Consider the following 15,215-nt stretch of genomic DNA (forward strand, 5'->3'; position numbering starts at 1 on the left):
GCCTTGTGAGTAGGGGGGGAAGGTGAGAGGGTGAGGTCAAAAGAGGAGAGGAGTGGAAAGAAGGAGGCAGAGAGGAATGAGTCAAAGGTAGACGTGGGGAGGTTAAAGTCACCCAGAACTGTGAGAGGTGAGCCATCCTCAGGAAAGGAACTTATCAATGCGTCAAGCTCATTGATAAACTCTCCAAGGGAACCTGGAGGGCGATAAATGATAAGGATGTTAAGCTTGAAAGGGCTGGTAACTGTGACAGCATGGAATTCAAATGAGGAGATAGACAGATGGGTCAGGGGAGAAAGAGAGAATGTCCACTTGGGAGAGATGAGGATTCCAGTGCCACCACCCCGCTGGCTCGATGCTCTAGGGGTATGCGAGAACACGTGGGCAGACGAAGAGAGAGCAGTAGGAGTAGCAGTGTTATCTGTGGTAATCCATGTTTCCGTCAGCGCCAGGAAGTCTAGGGACTGGAGGGTAGCATAGGCTGAGATGAACTCAGCCTTGTTGGCTGCAGACCGGCAGTTCCAGAGGCTGCCGGAGACCTGGAACTCCACGTGGGTCGTGCGCGCTGGGACCACCAGGTTAGAGTGGCAGCGGCCACGCGGTGTGAAGCGTTTGTATGGCCTGTGCAGAGAGGAGAGAACAGGGATAGACAGACACATAGTTGACAAGCTACAGAAGTGTTGTTTCTTGTATTATTGTCTCCTGTGTCTTTAGAGAACTGTTTCACTTTGATATCCTTTTTCTTCTGTCCTGATTTTCTCTTTAGTTTCTTCTGTTAACTAGATATTCTTTGTTGTTCTTCGTTAGCTAGCTAGCTTCTTCCAAAAGAGTCCCTAGCAACTGCTTAGCAACTGGTAAACAATTCAGCTTGCTAAGATAACTACAGTTTTATGAAAAATAGTTATTTTTCAAAAGCCTATCTTCTTTGTTTGTTGCTTGTTTTTTCTCCTATTCAGTCTTGCAGTTTTCTTTTGCTTTTTTCCGATGTACTTCACTCTAAAAACCATGTAAATTTCAATATTTGTAGGAGCTCATTTTTCAGCTGCTGCTGCTCAAATTGGAGTTCCGGAACAACCTATCATATTAAACCTAACATATTACTATGTAGCTATTTACCCATTTTAATAACCAGACCTTCATACAAACTTGCTATGCTGAATTCTTGACGCACAAGGTGCTGCTATATGCTGCCAGAAAGCCCACAAGCGAGCCACTCTGGGCGGCGGAGCGCTTCTGAGGTGAAACAGAACTAGAACTGCCGGCGTCCTCCTTCCTTCCCGCCGCTACGAGGTAACCAAGCAACCAGCATAGCAACGGACGCGTTTGTTAGTTGTTTTAAAAATCCGGTCAGAATGTTGCAAATTCGAGCAACAGCCCTAACAACATAAATTAGAACTCATAGAATCCCATTGTGACGTGGGGGGGGCATGACATCAAAGCTCCACCACTATATTTTACAGTAGGTATGGGGTTATTTTCTGCTTATGCATTTTCATTTCGAAGCCAAACCCACCGCTGGTGTGCATGGCCAAAGAGCTTTATTTTCATGTAATCCAAGAACGCCTGGAGTTTGCTCAATGGCATTGGCACTTGGGATGGAACTGGTGCTTTGGTCAGATGACATGAAAAATAGAGCTCTTTGGCAAAGCACACCAGTGGCCATGCACACCCAATGTGTTCTCCAACTCATAAAACATCTTAGAAGGTGAGATATTGAAAGGTATTGAAAGACCCTACCTTTTTGAGAATTTGTTTTAGAACTTGTTTAATAACTATTGCTCAGAGAAAGATAATTAGTATACAATAATTATATACAATTCTTTAGCATGCAATATACAGTGCATTCGGAAAGTATTCAGACCCCTTGACTTTTTCCACATTTTGTTACATTACAGCCTTATTCTGAAATGTATTAAATACACATTTTTCCTCATCAATCTACACACAATACCCCATAATGACAAAGCAAAAACAGGTTTTTAGAAATGTTTGCAAATTTATAAAAATCTGCTATTAGACACGGAATTGAGCTCAGGTGAATCCTGTTTCCATTGATCATCCTTAAGATGTTTCTACAACTTGATTGGAGTCCACCTGTGGTAAATTCAATTGATTGCACATCATTTGAAAAAGCACACACCTGTCTGTATAAGGTCCCACAGTTGACAGTGCATGTCAAAGCAATAACTAAGCCTTGAGGTCGAAGGAATTGTCCTAGAGCATCAAGACAGGACTGTGTCGAGGCAAAAATTTGGGGAAGGGTACCAAAACAGTTTTGAAGCTCCCCAAGAACACAGTGGCCTCCATCATTCTTAAATGGAAGAAGTTTGGAACCACCAAGACTCTTTCTAGAGCTGGCTGCCCGGCCAAACTGAGTAATCGGAGGAGAAGGGCCTTCATCAGGGAGGTGACCAACAACCCGATGGTCACTGACAGAGCTCCAGAGTTCCTCTGTGGAGATGGGAGAAACTTCCAGAAGGACAATCATTTCTGCAGCACTCCACCAATCAGGCCTTTACGGTAGTGGCCAGACAGAAGCCACTCCTCAGTAAAATGCACATGACAGCCTGCTTGGAGGTCGCCAAAAGGCACCTAAAGGACTCTGACTGTCACGGCCGTCGTTGAAGAGAGAAGGGGACCAAGGCGCAGCGGGTTGCGTGCTCATCATTATTTATTTAATTAAAGTTTCACATGCTATAATAACAGCAGTGCAAAATACAACTACCCACAATGAGACAGGTGAAAACAAGCTCCCTAAGTATGACTCTCAATCAGGAACAACGATGTACAGCTGTTCCTGATTGAGAGCCACACCAGGCCAACAAAGAAATACAAAACCTAGAAAACCTAGAAACACAAAACAAGAACATACACCAAAAACCCCGGAACACATAAATACAATACCCCTCTACATGCACATAACCCCCCGAACCATATAAAACAAATACCCTCTGCCACGTCCTGACCAAACTACCATAACCAATAACCCCTATACTGGTCAGGACGTGACACAGACCATGACAAACAAGATTCTCTGGTCTGTACAGAGAGATCCTTGATGAAAACCTGCTCCAGAGTACTCAGAACCAAAGGTTCACCTTATGGTAAGTTGAGCCAATAGCCATGGGGTAAGTTAAGCCAATGGCCACCATACCCCATACAAATTATGATAAATGTTGTCCGTTTTATGCATAACATGCATAGTATTTTTGCAATGTGTCATGCATATGAACTCAACTGCATTTTTATTGTTACAGAGCAGACATTATCATTCCCTGTGTATACAAAAGTAAAACAAGCAGGGGTCTAGCCCCCCTTGAGGTTTTTGAAAGAGAGCAGGTAAGGAAGTGAGAAAAGGGAAAAAGTCAATTTGAGGTGCAGCAAGGAATAAAACAATAGACAAAAATAACACTGAAGAGGTGCATTGACAAAAAAGAAAACGAACATGTAACTGCGAAAGAGAGGCTATGATGGAGTAGCAGAGGCTCACAACCCAGCTAACCATTCTAGGGAGAGAGAACATTTTTGTAATGTTATCCGGAATGTTCCCCTAATGTTTGAGTGTCCAGTTTTCCCTTAGTTAGGGGAACATTCATTCTCTCTATGTTAGTAAAAACCTTCTGAGAACCTTTTTAACATGTTTTGGTGTTGAAGTTACATTCCTTTAATGTCAAACATAACTTATCTAGAACGTGGTTACAATGTACAATATTAACCTGTTGGGGCTAGGGGGCAGTATTTGCACGGCCGGATAAAAAACGTACCCGATTTAATCTGGTTACTACTCCTGCCCAGTAACTAGAATATGCATATAATTATTGGCTTTGGATAGAAAAGACCCTAAAGTTTCTAAAACTGTTTGAATGGTGTCTGTGAGTATAACAGAACTCATATGGCAGGCCAAAACCTGAGAAGATTCCATGCAGGAAGTGGCCTGTCTGACAAATTGTGTTTCATCTTGGCTCTTTTTATTGAAGACTGAGGATCTTTGCAATAACGTGACACTTCCTACGGCTCCCATAGGCTCTCAGAGCCCGGGAAAAAGCTGAACGATATCGAGGCAGGCTCTGGCTGAAACACATTGGCAAGTGGCCGATCAGAGTACTATGGGCTTAGGCGCGTGCCCGAGTCGACCGAATGCTTTATTTTCTTTCGTCTGTTTACCTAAACGCAGATTCCCGGTCGGAATATAATCGCTTTTTTATGAGAAAAATGGCATAAAAATTGATTTTAAACAGCGGTTGACATGCTTCGAAGTACGGTAATAGAATATTTCGATTTTTTTGGTCACGAATTGCGCCATGCTCGTCACCCTTATTTACCCTTTCGGATAGTGTCTTGAACGCACGAACAAAACGCCGCTGTTTGGATATAACTATGGATTATTTTGAACCAAACCAACATTTGTTATTGAAGTAGAAGTCCTGGGAGTGCATTCTGACGAAGACAGCAAAGGTAATAACATTTTTCTTATAGTAAATCTGACTTTGATGAGTGCTAAACTTGCTGGGTGTCTAAATAGCTAGCCCTGTGATGCCGGGCTATCTACTGAGAATATTGCAAAATGTGCTTTCACCGAAAAGCTATTTTAAAATCGGACATATCGAGTGCATAGAGGAGTTCTGTATCTATAATTCGTAAAATAATTGTTATGCTTTTTGTGAACGTTTATCGTGAGTAATTTAGTAAATTCACCGGCAGTGTTCGGTGGGAATGCTAGTCACATGCTAGTCACATGCTAATGTAAAAAGCTGTTTTTTGATATAAATATGAACTTGATTGAACAAAACATGCATGTATTGTATAACATAATGTCCTAGGGTTGTCATCTGATGAAGATCATCAAAGGTTAGTGCTACATTTAGCTGTGGTTTGGGTTTATGTGACATTATATGCTAGCTTGAAAAATGGGTGTCTGATTATTTCTGGCTGGGTACTGTGCTGACATAATCTAATGTTTTGCTTTCGTTGTAAAGCCTTTTTGAAATCGGACAGTGTGGTTAGATTAACCTGTTGGGGCTAGGGGGCAGTATTTTCACGGCTGGATAAAAAAATGTACCCGATTTAATCTGGTTACTAATCTTACCCAGTAACTAGAATATGCATATACTTATTATATATGGATAGAAAACACCCTAAAGTTTCTAAAACTGTTTGAATGGTGTCTGTGAGTATAACAGAACTCATTTGGCAGGCAAAACCCTGAGACATTTTCTGACAGGAAGTGGATACCTGATGTGTTGAATTACCTTTAAGCCTATGCCATTGAAACACACAGGGGTTGATTAATGTTTTGGCACTTCCTATTGCTTCCACTAGATGTCACCAGCCTTTACAAAGTGTTTTGAGTCTTTTACTCTGAGATCTGACCGAACAAGAGCCATGGAACGGTGATGGCCGATTAGACTCTGGCGCGCGAGTTCATGTTGGGTACCCTCGTTCCAATACGTTATAAAAGAGAATGCATTCGTCCACCTTGAATATTATTCATGTTCTGGTTAAAAAAGGCACTAATGATTTATGCTATACAACGTTTGACATGTTTGAACGAACGTAAATATATTTTTTCCCCTCGTTCATGACGAGAAGTCCGGCTGGCTTAGATCATGTGCTAACAACACGGATCTTTTTGGATATAAATTATGAGCTTTTTTTAACAAAACTACATTCGTTATGGACCTGGGATTCCGGGAAGTAACATCTGATGAAGAGAATCAAAGGTAATGGATTATTTACATAGTATTTTCGATTTTAGATCTCTCCAATATGGCCGTTTGTCTGTATAGCAAAGCATATTTTTCTGGGCGCAGTGCTCAGATTATTGCAAAGTGTGATTTCCCAGTAAGGTTATTTTTAAATCTGGCAAGTTGATTGCGTTCAAGAGATGTAAATCTATAATTCTTTAAATGACAATATAATATTTTACCAATGTTTTCTAATTTTAATTATTTAATTTGTGGTGCTGACTTGACTGCCGGTTATTGGAGGGAAACGATTTCCTCAACATCAATGCCATAGTAAAACGCTGTTTTTGGATATAAATATGAACTTGATAGAACTAAAAATGCATGCATTGTCTAACATAATGTCCTAGGAGTGTCATCTGATGGAGATTGTAAAAGGTTAGTGCATCATTTTAGCTGGTTTTATGGTTTTGGTGACCCTGTCTTTGAATTGACAAAACATTACACACAGCTATTGTCAATGTACTCTCCTAACATAATCTAACTTTTTGCTTTCGCCGTAAAACCTTTTTGAAATCGGACAACGTGGTTAGATTAAGGAGATGTTTATCTTTCAAAGGGTGTAAGATAGTTGTATGTTTGAAAAATTTGAATTTTGACATTTATTTGGTTTCAAATTTGCCGCTCTTGAAATGCACCTGCTGTTGATAGGGTGCACCACGGGTGGCACGCTAGCGTCCCACATAGCCCCAAGAAGTTAACGACAGTCTTATCTTTAAAATGGTGTAAAATAGTCATATGTTTGAAAAATTGAAGTTTTTGCATTTTTGAGGAATTTGAATAACGCGCCACGGGATTACAATGGGTGTTGAGTAGTCTGCACCTAGCCCATAGAGGTTAAACAAAAGGGATGGTTCAGAATTGAATATTATACAATTGAACTGCTAACCCTTTGCACATGAACACTCACTCATTCGGGAACAATTGCAATCAATATATATATATATATTTACGCTCAGTGTGTCGTCGGGATCTTTGTTGGAAAGGTCATTCTGTTGGAGAGCTCTCTCTCTCTCTCTCTCTCTCTCTCTCTCTCTCTCTCTCTCTCTCTCTCTCTCTCTCTCTCTCTCTCTCTCTCTCTCTCTCTCTCTCTCTCTCTCTCTCTCTCTCTCTCTCTCTCTCTCTCTCTCTCTCTCTCTCTCTCTCTCTCTCTCTCTCTCTCTCTCTCTCTCTCTCTCTCTCTCTCAGAATGGTTCTTTCAAAGCGACATTCGTTCATGTCGTTATAGGACAGATGTTTCCGGCGGTTGTCGCATTCAATGATACCGAATTCCTAGCTGCAGACTAGTAATTAATATCAAAGACTTGTTCTTATTCTGTATCGATAGTCTAATAGTTTAACCACGTGGTATGGTTAAAGTTCAGTAGAGGGATGCATGGTCAAACCTATTAGCCAACTCGTAATGGAGTGGAGGCCTGATCTGGTGATAGAAAGCCTGGGTGGGGGTTTTATTCGGAATGACAGATAAAGGCTGTCTAATGACGCCAGGTCTCGTCTGTTCATGGGGGCGTGCCGATGACTTGGTAAAACTTTAAACAGAGATATCCCTTATTGGGCCGGTGGTTAGGTTGTTCGTCATTGATGCTGGTGGCTCTGGGTTCAAGACCTTCTAGGGCAGTTACCCTACACTCACATTCTTAGTAATATATGTTAATGTCATTATTCGGTAGAATCCTAAATAGCTGTGCATCTTAAAAACTTCTTACGGATCATTGGGACGCTACCGTCCCACCTGGCCAACATCCGGTGTAATTGCAGAGCGCGAAATTCAAATTACAGAAATCGTAATATTAAACATTCACGAAAATACAAGTGTCATACATCATTTAAAAGCTTAACTTCTTGTTAATCCAGCCGCGTTGTCAGATTTCAAAAATACTTTACGGCGAAAGCACACCATGTGATTATCTGAGGACAGCGCCCCGCACACAAAAGCATTACATACATTTTCCAACCAAGCAGAGGCGTCATGAAAGTCAGAAATAGCGATAAAAATCACTTACCTTGGAAGATCTTCATCTGGTTGCAATCACAAGGATCCCAGCTACATAACAAATGGTCCTTTTGTTCGATAAAGTCTTTCTTTATATCCCCAAAAAGTCTGTTTCATTGGCGCGCTAGACTCAGTAATCCACCGGTTTCCCTCATTCAAAATGCATACAAATGAATCCCGTAAATTACCAATAATCTTCTTCCAAACATATCGAACAACATTCCTAATCAATCCTCAGGTACCCTAATATGTAAATAAATGATCAAATTTAAGACGGAGAATACCGGAGACCATTATCGGAGATAAATAACGAAGTATGCGCACTCACCGGAACACGCAAACACTACAGCCAAAATGGGAGCCACTTACTAAAACTACAAATTCTAGCTCATTTTTCATAAAACAAGCCTGAAACTCTTTCTAAAGACTGTTGATATCTAGTGGAAACCATAGGAACTGCAATCTGGGAGGACTTCCTTTTATATTCCCATTTCCAGCCATAGTAATCAAGGGTGAGCTGAAAGAAAAACAAATTCTGGATGGATTGTCCTTGGGTTTTCGCCTGCCATATCAGTTCTGTTATACTCACAGACATTATTTTAACAGTTTTGGAAACTTTAGAGTGTTTTCTATCCAATAGTACCAATTATATGCATATCTTTCTGGGCCTGAGTAACAGGCAGTTTACTTTGGGCACCTCATTCATCCAAACTTCCGAATACTGCCCCCTAGCCCGAAGAAGTTAAGAGGACAGGTTCCACTCAGAACAGGCCTCGCCATGGTCGACCAAAGAAGTTGAGTGCACGTGCTCAGCATCATATCCAGAGGTTGTCTTTGGGAAATAGACGTATGAGTGCTGCCAGCATTGCTGCAGAGGTTGAGGGGGTGGAGGGTCAGCCTGTCAGTGCTCAGACCATACGCCGCACACTGCATCAAATTGGTCTGCATGGCTGTCGTCCCAGAAGGAAACCTCTTCTAAAGATGATGCACAAGAAAGCCCGCAAACAGTTTGCTGAAGACAGCAGACTAAGGACATGGATTACTGGAACCATGTCCTGTGGTCTGATGAGACCAACATAAACTTATTTGGTTCAGATGGTGTCAAGCGTGTGTAGCGGCAACCAGGTGAGGAGTACAAAGACAAGTGTGTCTTGCCTACAGTCAAGCTTGGTGGTGAGAGTGTCATGGTCTGGGGCTGCATGAGTGCTGCCGGCACTGGGGAGCTACAGTTCATTGAGGGAACCATGAATGCCAACATGTACTGTGACATACTGAAGCAGAGCATGATCCCCCTCCCTTCGGAGACTGGGCCGCAGGGCAGTATTCAAACATGATAACGACCCCAAACACACCTCCAAGATGACCACTGCCTTGCTAAAGAAGCTGAGGGTAAAGGTGATGGACTGGCCAAGCATGTCTCCAGACCTAAACCCTATTTTGCATCTGTGGGGCATCCTCAAATGGAAGGTGGAGGAGTGCAAGGTCTCTAACATCCACCAGCTCTGTGATGTCGTCATGGAGGAGTGGAAGAGGACTTCAGTGGCAACCTGTGAAGCTCTGGTGAACTCCATGCCCAAGAGGATTAAGGCAGTGCTGGAAAATGATGGTGGCCACACAAAATATTGACACTTTGGGCCCAATGTGGATATTTTCACTTAGGGGTGTACTCACTTTTGTTGCCAGTGGTTTAGACATTAATGGCTGTGTGTTGTGTTATTTTGAGGGGACAGCAAATGTACACTGTTATACAAGCTGTACACTCACTACTTTACATTGTAGCAAAGTGTCATTTCTTCAGTGTTGTCACATGAAAAGATATACTCAAATATTTACAAAAATGTGAGGGGTGTACTCACTTTTGTGAGATATTGTAGTTCCATCTCCAAGTTTTAATGTGGAAAAACAGACAAATTGCAACCGAATCACTTTGAACATATCAGACATCACAATATGTTAAAGGTGCAATCTGAAGTTGCTACATCAATTTTTGAATGGTGTGGATTTCAAGAAAACAATTTATTTTATTGAACTTTTATTTAACTAGGTAGCTGTATAGAATTAATAAAAACTGATAACATATGAGAGGTAGTGGAAATATGGTCATCATTTGTGCTCAAAGGTAATCCTACAGATTCCCATCTTTCAAACTCATTTTAATTAGACAGATAAGTGTGTTGTAACTGTCATTAACATATATTGCTGAGAACGTGAATGTAGGATGACTCCCTTAGCAAGCCCAGGCCAGCAGCATCAATGACAAACACCCTAACCACTGTCCCAATAAGGGTTATATCTAGGGCATGTGTTTAATGCGCTAGTATAGTAATGAGCTGTCCAGAAGAAACTAACCTCTACTCCCTAGGCACTTGTGTAGATCTGAAACAACTTGATAGGTCTAAGCAGTAGGGTGAATGCACTTTCAAACTAAATCTCAGCTCTGTTAAAAGTATTTTATTGATGATAGTGATTCAGGAATATCAGTAAAACAGATTAATATGCCCCACCAACATTAGACACCTATACACAAAGCCCTTAAATTGCTGAAATAAGTAAATCAAATCAATGATGACACAATCTTCAGATTAATGGATATCTGACACGGACATGGCCACCATGTCCGTGCCCAATATCCATTAATCTTACTATTGAGGGCAGGAAGATTGGAGTACCGTGGACCCAAGAGGTTGTGAGTTCAAATCCCAGGTGAGGACATGTTGAATAAGAGTTAGTGCTTACAATTTACATATTTGACACACATGATTACACTTTGCAAATTCAATTAATCCCTGTGTGCGGGAGTATACCCAACTTTGCCAACAGACAAAGAGCTATCAGTGGTTCACTGATCAGGGCCTTGATTGGCTCAGCACAAGATGTGTAATGGATTTTTTGTTGTTGACACATGGCAAAAACAATGTTCCCATGAAATGTTACTAGAACATTCATATCTTATGTTCTGAGAACATGGCAACCATCTTCTGTGTACAGTATGTTTGGTGGGGCGGAACATTCTCCTAACCCTTAGGAACCTGGACACATGAATGTTCTTGCAACATTCCCATGAAATGTGTCTAGAACATTAACATATTACGCTCTGAGAACATGCACCAGCCCCCACTGTCACAGGACACCATCACCCACTTACCCCAAGGTGGCTCAACCCACCCTGTCCCTATGCTCTCCTTACCCTGTCCCTATGCTCTCCTTACCCTGTCCCTATGCTCTCCTTACCCTGTCCCTATGCTCTCCTTACCCTGTCCCTATGCTCTCCTTACCCTGTCCCTATGTTCTCCTTACCCTGTCCCTATGTTCTCCTTACCCTGTCCCTATGCTCTCCTTACCCTGTCCCTATGCTCTCCTTACCCTGTCTCTATGCTCTCCTTACCCTGTCTCTATGCTCTCCTTACCCTGTCTCTATGCTCTCCTTACCCTGTCCCTATGCTCTCCTTACCCTGTCCCTATGCTCTCCTTACCCTGTCCCTATGCTCTCCTTACCCTGTCCCTATGCTCTCCTTACCCTGTCCCTATGCTCTCCTTACCCTGTCTCTATGCTCTCCTTACCCTGTCCCTATGCTCTCCTTACCCTGTCTCTATGCTCTCCTTACCCTGTCCCTATGTTCTCCTTACCCTGTCTCTATGCTCTCCTTACCCTGTCTCTATGCTCTCCTTACCCTGTCCCTATGTTCTCCTTACCCTGTCTCTATGCTCTCCTTACCCTGTCCCTATGTTCTCCTTACCCTGTCCCTATGCTCTCCTTACCCTGTCTCTATGCTCTCCTTACCCTGTCCCTATGCTCTCCTTACCCTGTCCCTATGCTCTCCTTACCCTGTCCCTATGTTCTCCTTACCCTGTCCCGATGTTCTCCTTACCCTGTCCCTATGTTCTCCTTACCCTGTCCCTATGTTCTCCTTACCCTGTCCCTATGCTCTCCCTACCCTGTCCCTATGCTCTCCTTACCCTGTCTCTATGCTCTCCTTACCCTGTCTCTATGCTCTCCTTACCCTGTCTCTATGCTCTCCTTACCCTGTCCCTATGCTCTCCTTACCCTGTCCCTATGCTCTCCTTACCCTGTCCCTATGCTCTCCTTACCCTGTCCCTATGCTCTCCTTACCCTGTCTCTATGCTCTCCTTACCCTGTCCCTATGCTCTCCTTACCCTGTCCCTATGCTCTCCTTACCCTGTCTCTATGCTCTCCTTACCCTGACCCTATGCTCTCCTTACCCTGTCTCTATGCTCTCCTTACCCTGTCCCTATGTTCTCCTTACCCTGTCTCTATGCTCTCCTTACCCTGTCTCTATGCTCTCCTTACCCTGTCCCTATGTTCTCCTTACCCTGTCTCTATGCTCTCCTTACCCTGTCCCTATGTTCTCCTTACCCTGTCCCTATGCTCTCCTTACCCTGTCTCTATGCTCTCCTTACCCTGTCCCTATGCTCTCCTAACCCTGTCCCTATGCTCTCCTTACCCTGTCCCTATGTTCTCCTTACCCTGTCTCTATGCTCAACTTATCCCATTCCTGGCGTAAGTTGTGCCAAGATACAGTACCACTAATGTTATGTTTTCAGAACTATTATGTTTACATTAATTCTGATTATGTCCAGGGATAAACAACAACAAATAAATATATGTAGATATCTTTGTTAGAAAGAATACTACAGTATATTTCCCTTGATACTGAATGTAAAAAATGCCTCAACATACTCCCCTCTCCCCTATATATACTGTATATGTATGTATACATTCTTTACGTACAGGTGGTCCTGGGACTCAAACCCACTACCCTGATGTTGCAAGCACCATGCTCTACTAACTGAGCTACAAAGGTCCAAATTGTAAACTGTTCACAATATTAACAAAAGTACAATGTAATAACATCAAAGCATAAAAGACAATCAAATCTCTTCATTGCCAAGTAGCAAGTACAAATGTGCAATTATCGCTCAAAATAATATATTTACAGAATAGTAATTGTAGTGTTAGTATATTCATTTCTGAATATTTTGTCTGTTTTGTCCATTGCTGTCCCCTTTCCTCATTGGATAAAAAAAACAAAGCAGCCCAAATTCTAATCTTCAAGCCGCAAGTTTTAATTTCTACATGACTGACAGTCTGAGCTGGAATGAGTGGTTTCACTCTGGTTTCAATAAAGCAAAATTGTTATGCAGGTGTTCAATAGGAATATCTCCATATAGAGCACTAACAAAGATGACTTGAATGACTGACTATCAAGGTCCTGGTTTTCTTTTTGCTCGTCTGAGAAGTAAGTCTTGCCTCCTTTTCTCTGCTAGGAGTTCTTGTATCCTTTTGTTTCGTGTCGTTTCTCGGTATGGAGGCCGTATTCTAGGAACAAAGTGGTTTTGAAAGACCTCATTGTCTACACCAACGATCCTATACGGCACGTCCACCGAGTTGTTTTCTCTCTTGTCCTCTGTCCGGTGGGGGGCTATGGTGGAGGGCATGAGTGTCACAATGACCCTACGCTGTGTTGGAATGGTTTTCCGTCTCTTGTCTCCTTTAGGTCTGGAAGTGGATGGAGCCAGGGTTGTCCAGGACTCCCTCTCAATAACATCAACCCAAGCTGTGGTGGACTTGGGGACATTTGTAGTTCTGAGAGTTGATGGGTCCTGACTGGTGGGGATTGTGGTGGGTTCAGCGGTAGTGACGGTGATGATGGAGGTTCTGGGAACCGTAGTCTCCTCAGTGGTGGTGGTTGGAGATGTAGTACTTCTGGCAGTAACCGGATAGGTGGTTATTCTTCTGGGCTGTCTAGTGGTTAATCCAGGGGTGGTGGTAGGCCTATATGTTTTAGTTGTGTTGTGTTCGTCGGTTTTGGTTGTATACTCCCCATAATCATCATGCTCGACATAAGCAAAGTCAGTGCTATATATCCCAGCGGTGGGTTTGGGTCTGAGGGTTGTTGTGGGGTTTGTTGAATAGGTGCCATTGATGGTGGTGGGTAGTGTGGTGTACCTCCAGGGCCCAGTGGTGATGTTTTGGCCCATAGTGGTGAAGTTCCCCTCAGTGCAGGACTTGCAGCACATCTGTCTGTACCCTGGGTTGGTGCAGTACCTGCTCAGCACCTCCATACGACAGAACGCTGACCTATCCCCCTTACACTGCCCTGAAACACAAAGCAACACTCATCTCAGAAACGAAACACAACCTCTATAGGCCCAGATGTTATGGTAAACATAATAAACCACAGAACTACCCCAAAGAAAGAAAAGGTGAGAAAGTAACAGAAAAGGATACTGTGATTAAGCAAGCATATAGGAAGGGGATGCTTGTTTGTCAGACTGAATGGATGTAAACGGTAAGATACAGTTGTTCTTCACCATATTATTCATCACCCGCGGTGTATAATCTGTGAGACAAAAAGTTGAATCATTTTATGAGTTTATTTGTTGGGTTTGGGCTGTACTGCTAAAACAAACTAGAAACCAAAGTCATATAATACACTCTCCCTGTCAAATATATGAAGCTGTCTATGCAGTTCAGTATGGAGCTGTTTGTCTTGATTGAGTACTGTACATTAAATCAGAAGGTACTGTACACAGTTAACAATTTGGTAAACACTTTGGTTAAGAACTGCATAACACCAGTAAGCCAAAACAGATTAACAATAACTGATATAAACACTGGTTGTCAAGGGAAACAATAAATGTGTCCTCCTATGTGTAAAAGGAACATATTTAATGTCTCCTGATAAGCATAAAAACTCTTAATCCAGTATCTCTGATAAAAAATTATTTTGGACCAATATATAGTAAGGAACACATGCTTTCAGGCCTTACAAGTTGGCTGGTGAAAGCACACAATTCATTGTCACCAAGTTCAGAAACTTGGTCCTTAATACAGGCAACACAATTTGATATACTGTAGATACTCTCAAGTCTTGTTGACACAGGGTTTTCCCCACGGCGGACAGAATATAGCTTTCCACGATAATGATACAAGGATAATAAATGACGATCTGTGTTGTCCATGAAGGTGCTGTGAATAGAATCCATTTGGTTGTAAACATCAAGTTCAAGTAATTTTTTCATCCTCAGGAAGCTTCTGCTGTATCACACAAGAAAAAGCCATGTTTTCATTTCTCTCAACAGCCTAATAAGGCAAAGGTATTCTCGAGATGTTTATGACAAAATCATTGCATGAGGTATCTGTTTTGACTAATGCCTTACAATTATACACTAACAAACAAGCATTTAGCGATATAAGGGCACATTTTAGTGTCCTTGGTCTGACGCACAAAATGTGTTTTGAGTAAAATTCACAGTACTTTCTGAAAGTGAGAATGAACCATACTCACCTCCCCATAAACATTCTGGCCTCCTTACTAAATTCCCATACTCTTTAATGCTAATTAAACATTTCACATAAATATTTAGGTAGAATTGATACAAAAATACATATACGGTATGGTAACAGTCAGTAATGGAGAGGCATAGTAATCCACACTTTATTTCTGTGGAACTATTTC

General features: G+C 42.1%; 1 protein-coding gene across 1 annotated transcript in view; it reads right to left on the reverse strand.

Moving 5' to 3' along the window:
* Window positions 1–10,170: 10,170 nt before the first annotated feature.
* The window catches only part of adamts2a (ADAM metallopeptidase with thrombospondin type 1 motif, 2a), a 67,864-nt gene continuing 62,819 nt past the window's right edge, over window positions 10,171–15,215 (reverse strand). The window contains exon 22 of the mRNA XM_014195930.2: window positions 10,171–13,853. Coding sequence (XP_014051405.2) covers window positions 12,958–13,853 — 896 coding nt within the window. The 3' untranslated portion in view covers window positions 10,171–12,957. The remainder of the gene's footprint in view (window positions 13,854–15,215) is intronic.

This window comes from Salmo salar, chromosome ssa04 (assembly GCF_905237065.1).
Source record: "Salmo salar chromosome ssa04, Ssal_v3.1, whole genome shotgun sequence".
Lineage (NCBI taxonomy): Eukaryota > Metazoa > Chordata > Actinopteri > Salmoniformes > Salmonidae > Salmo > Salmo salar.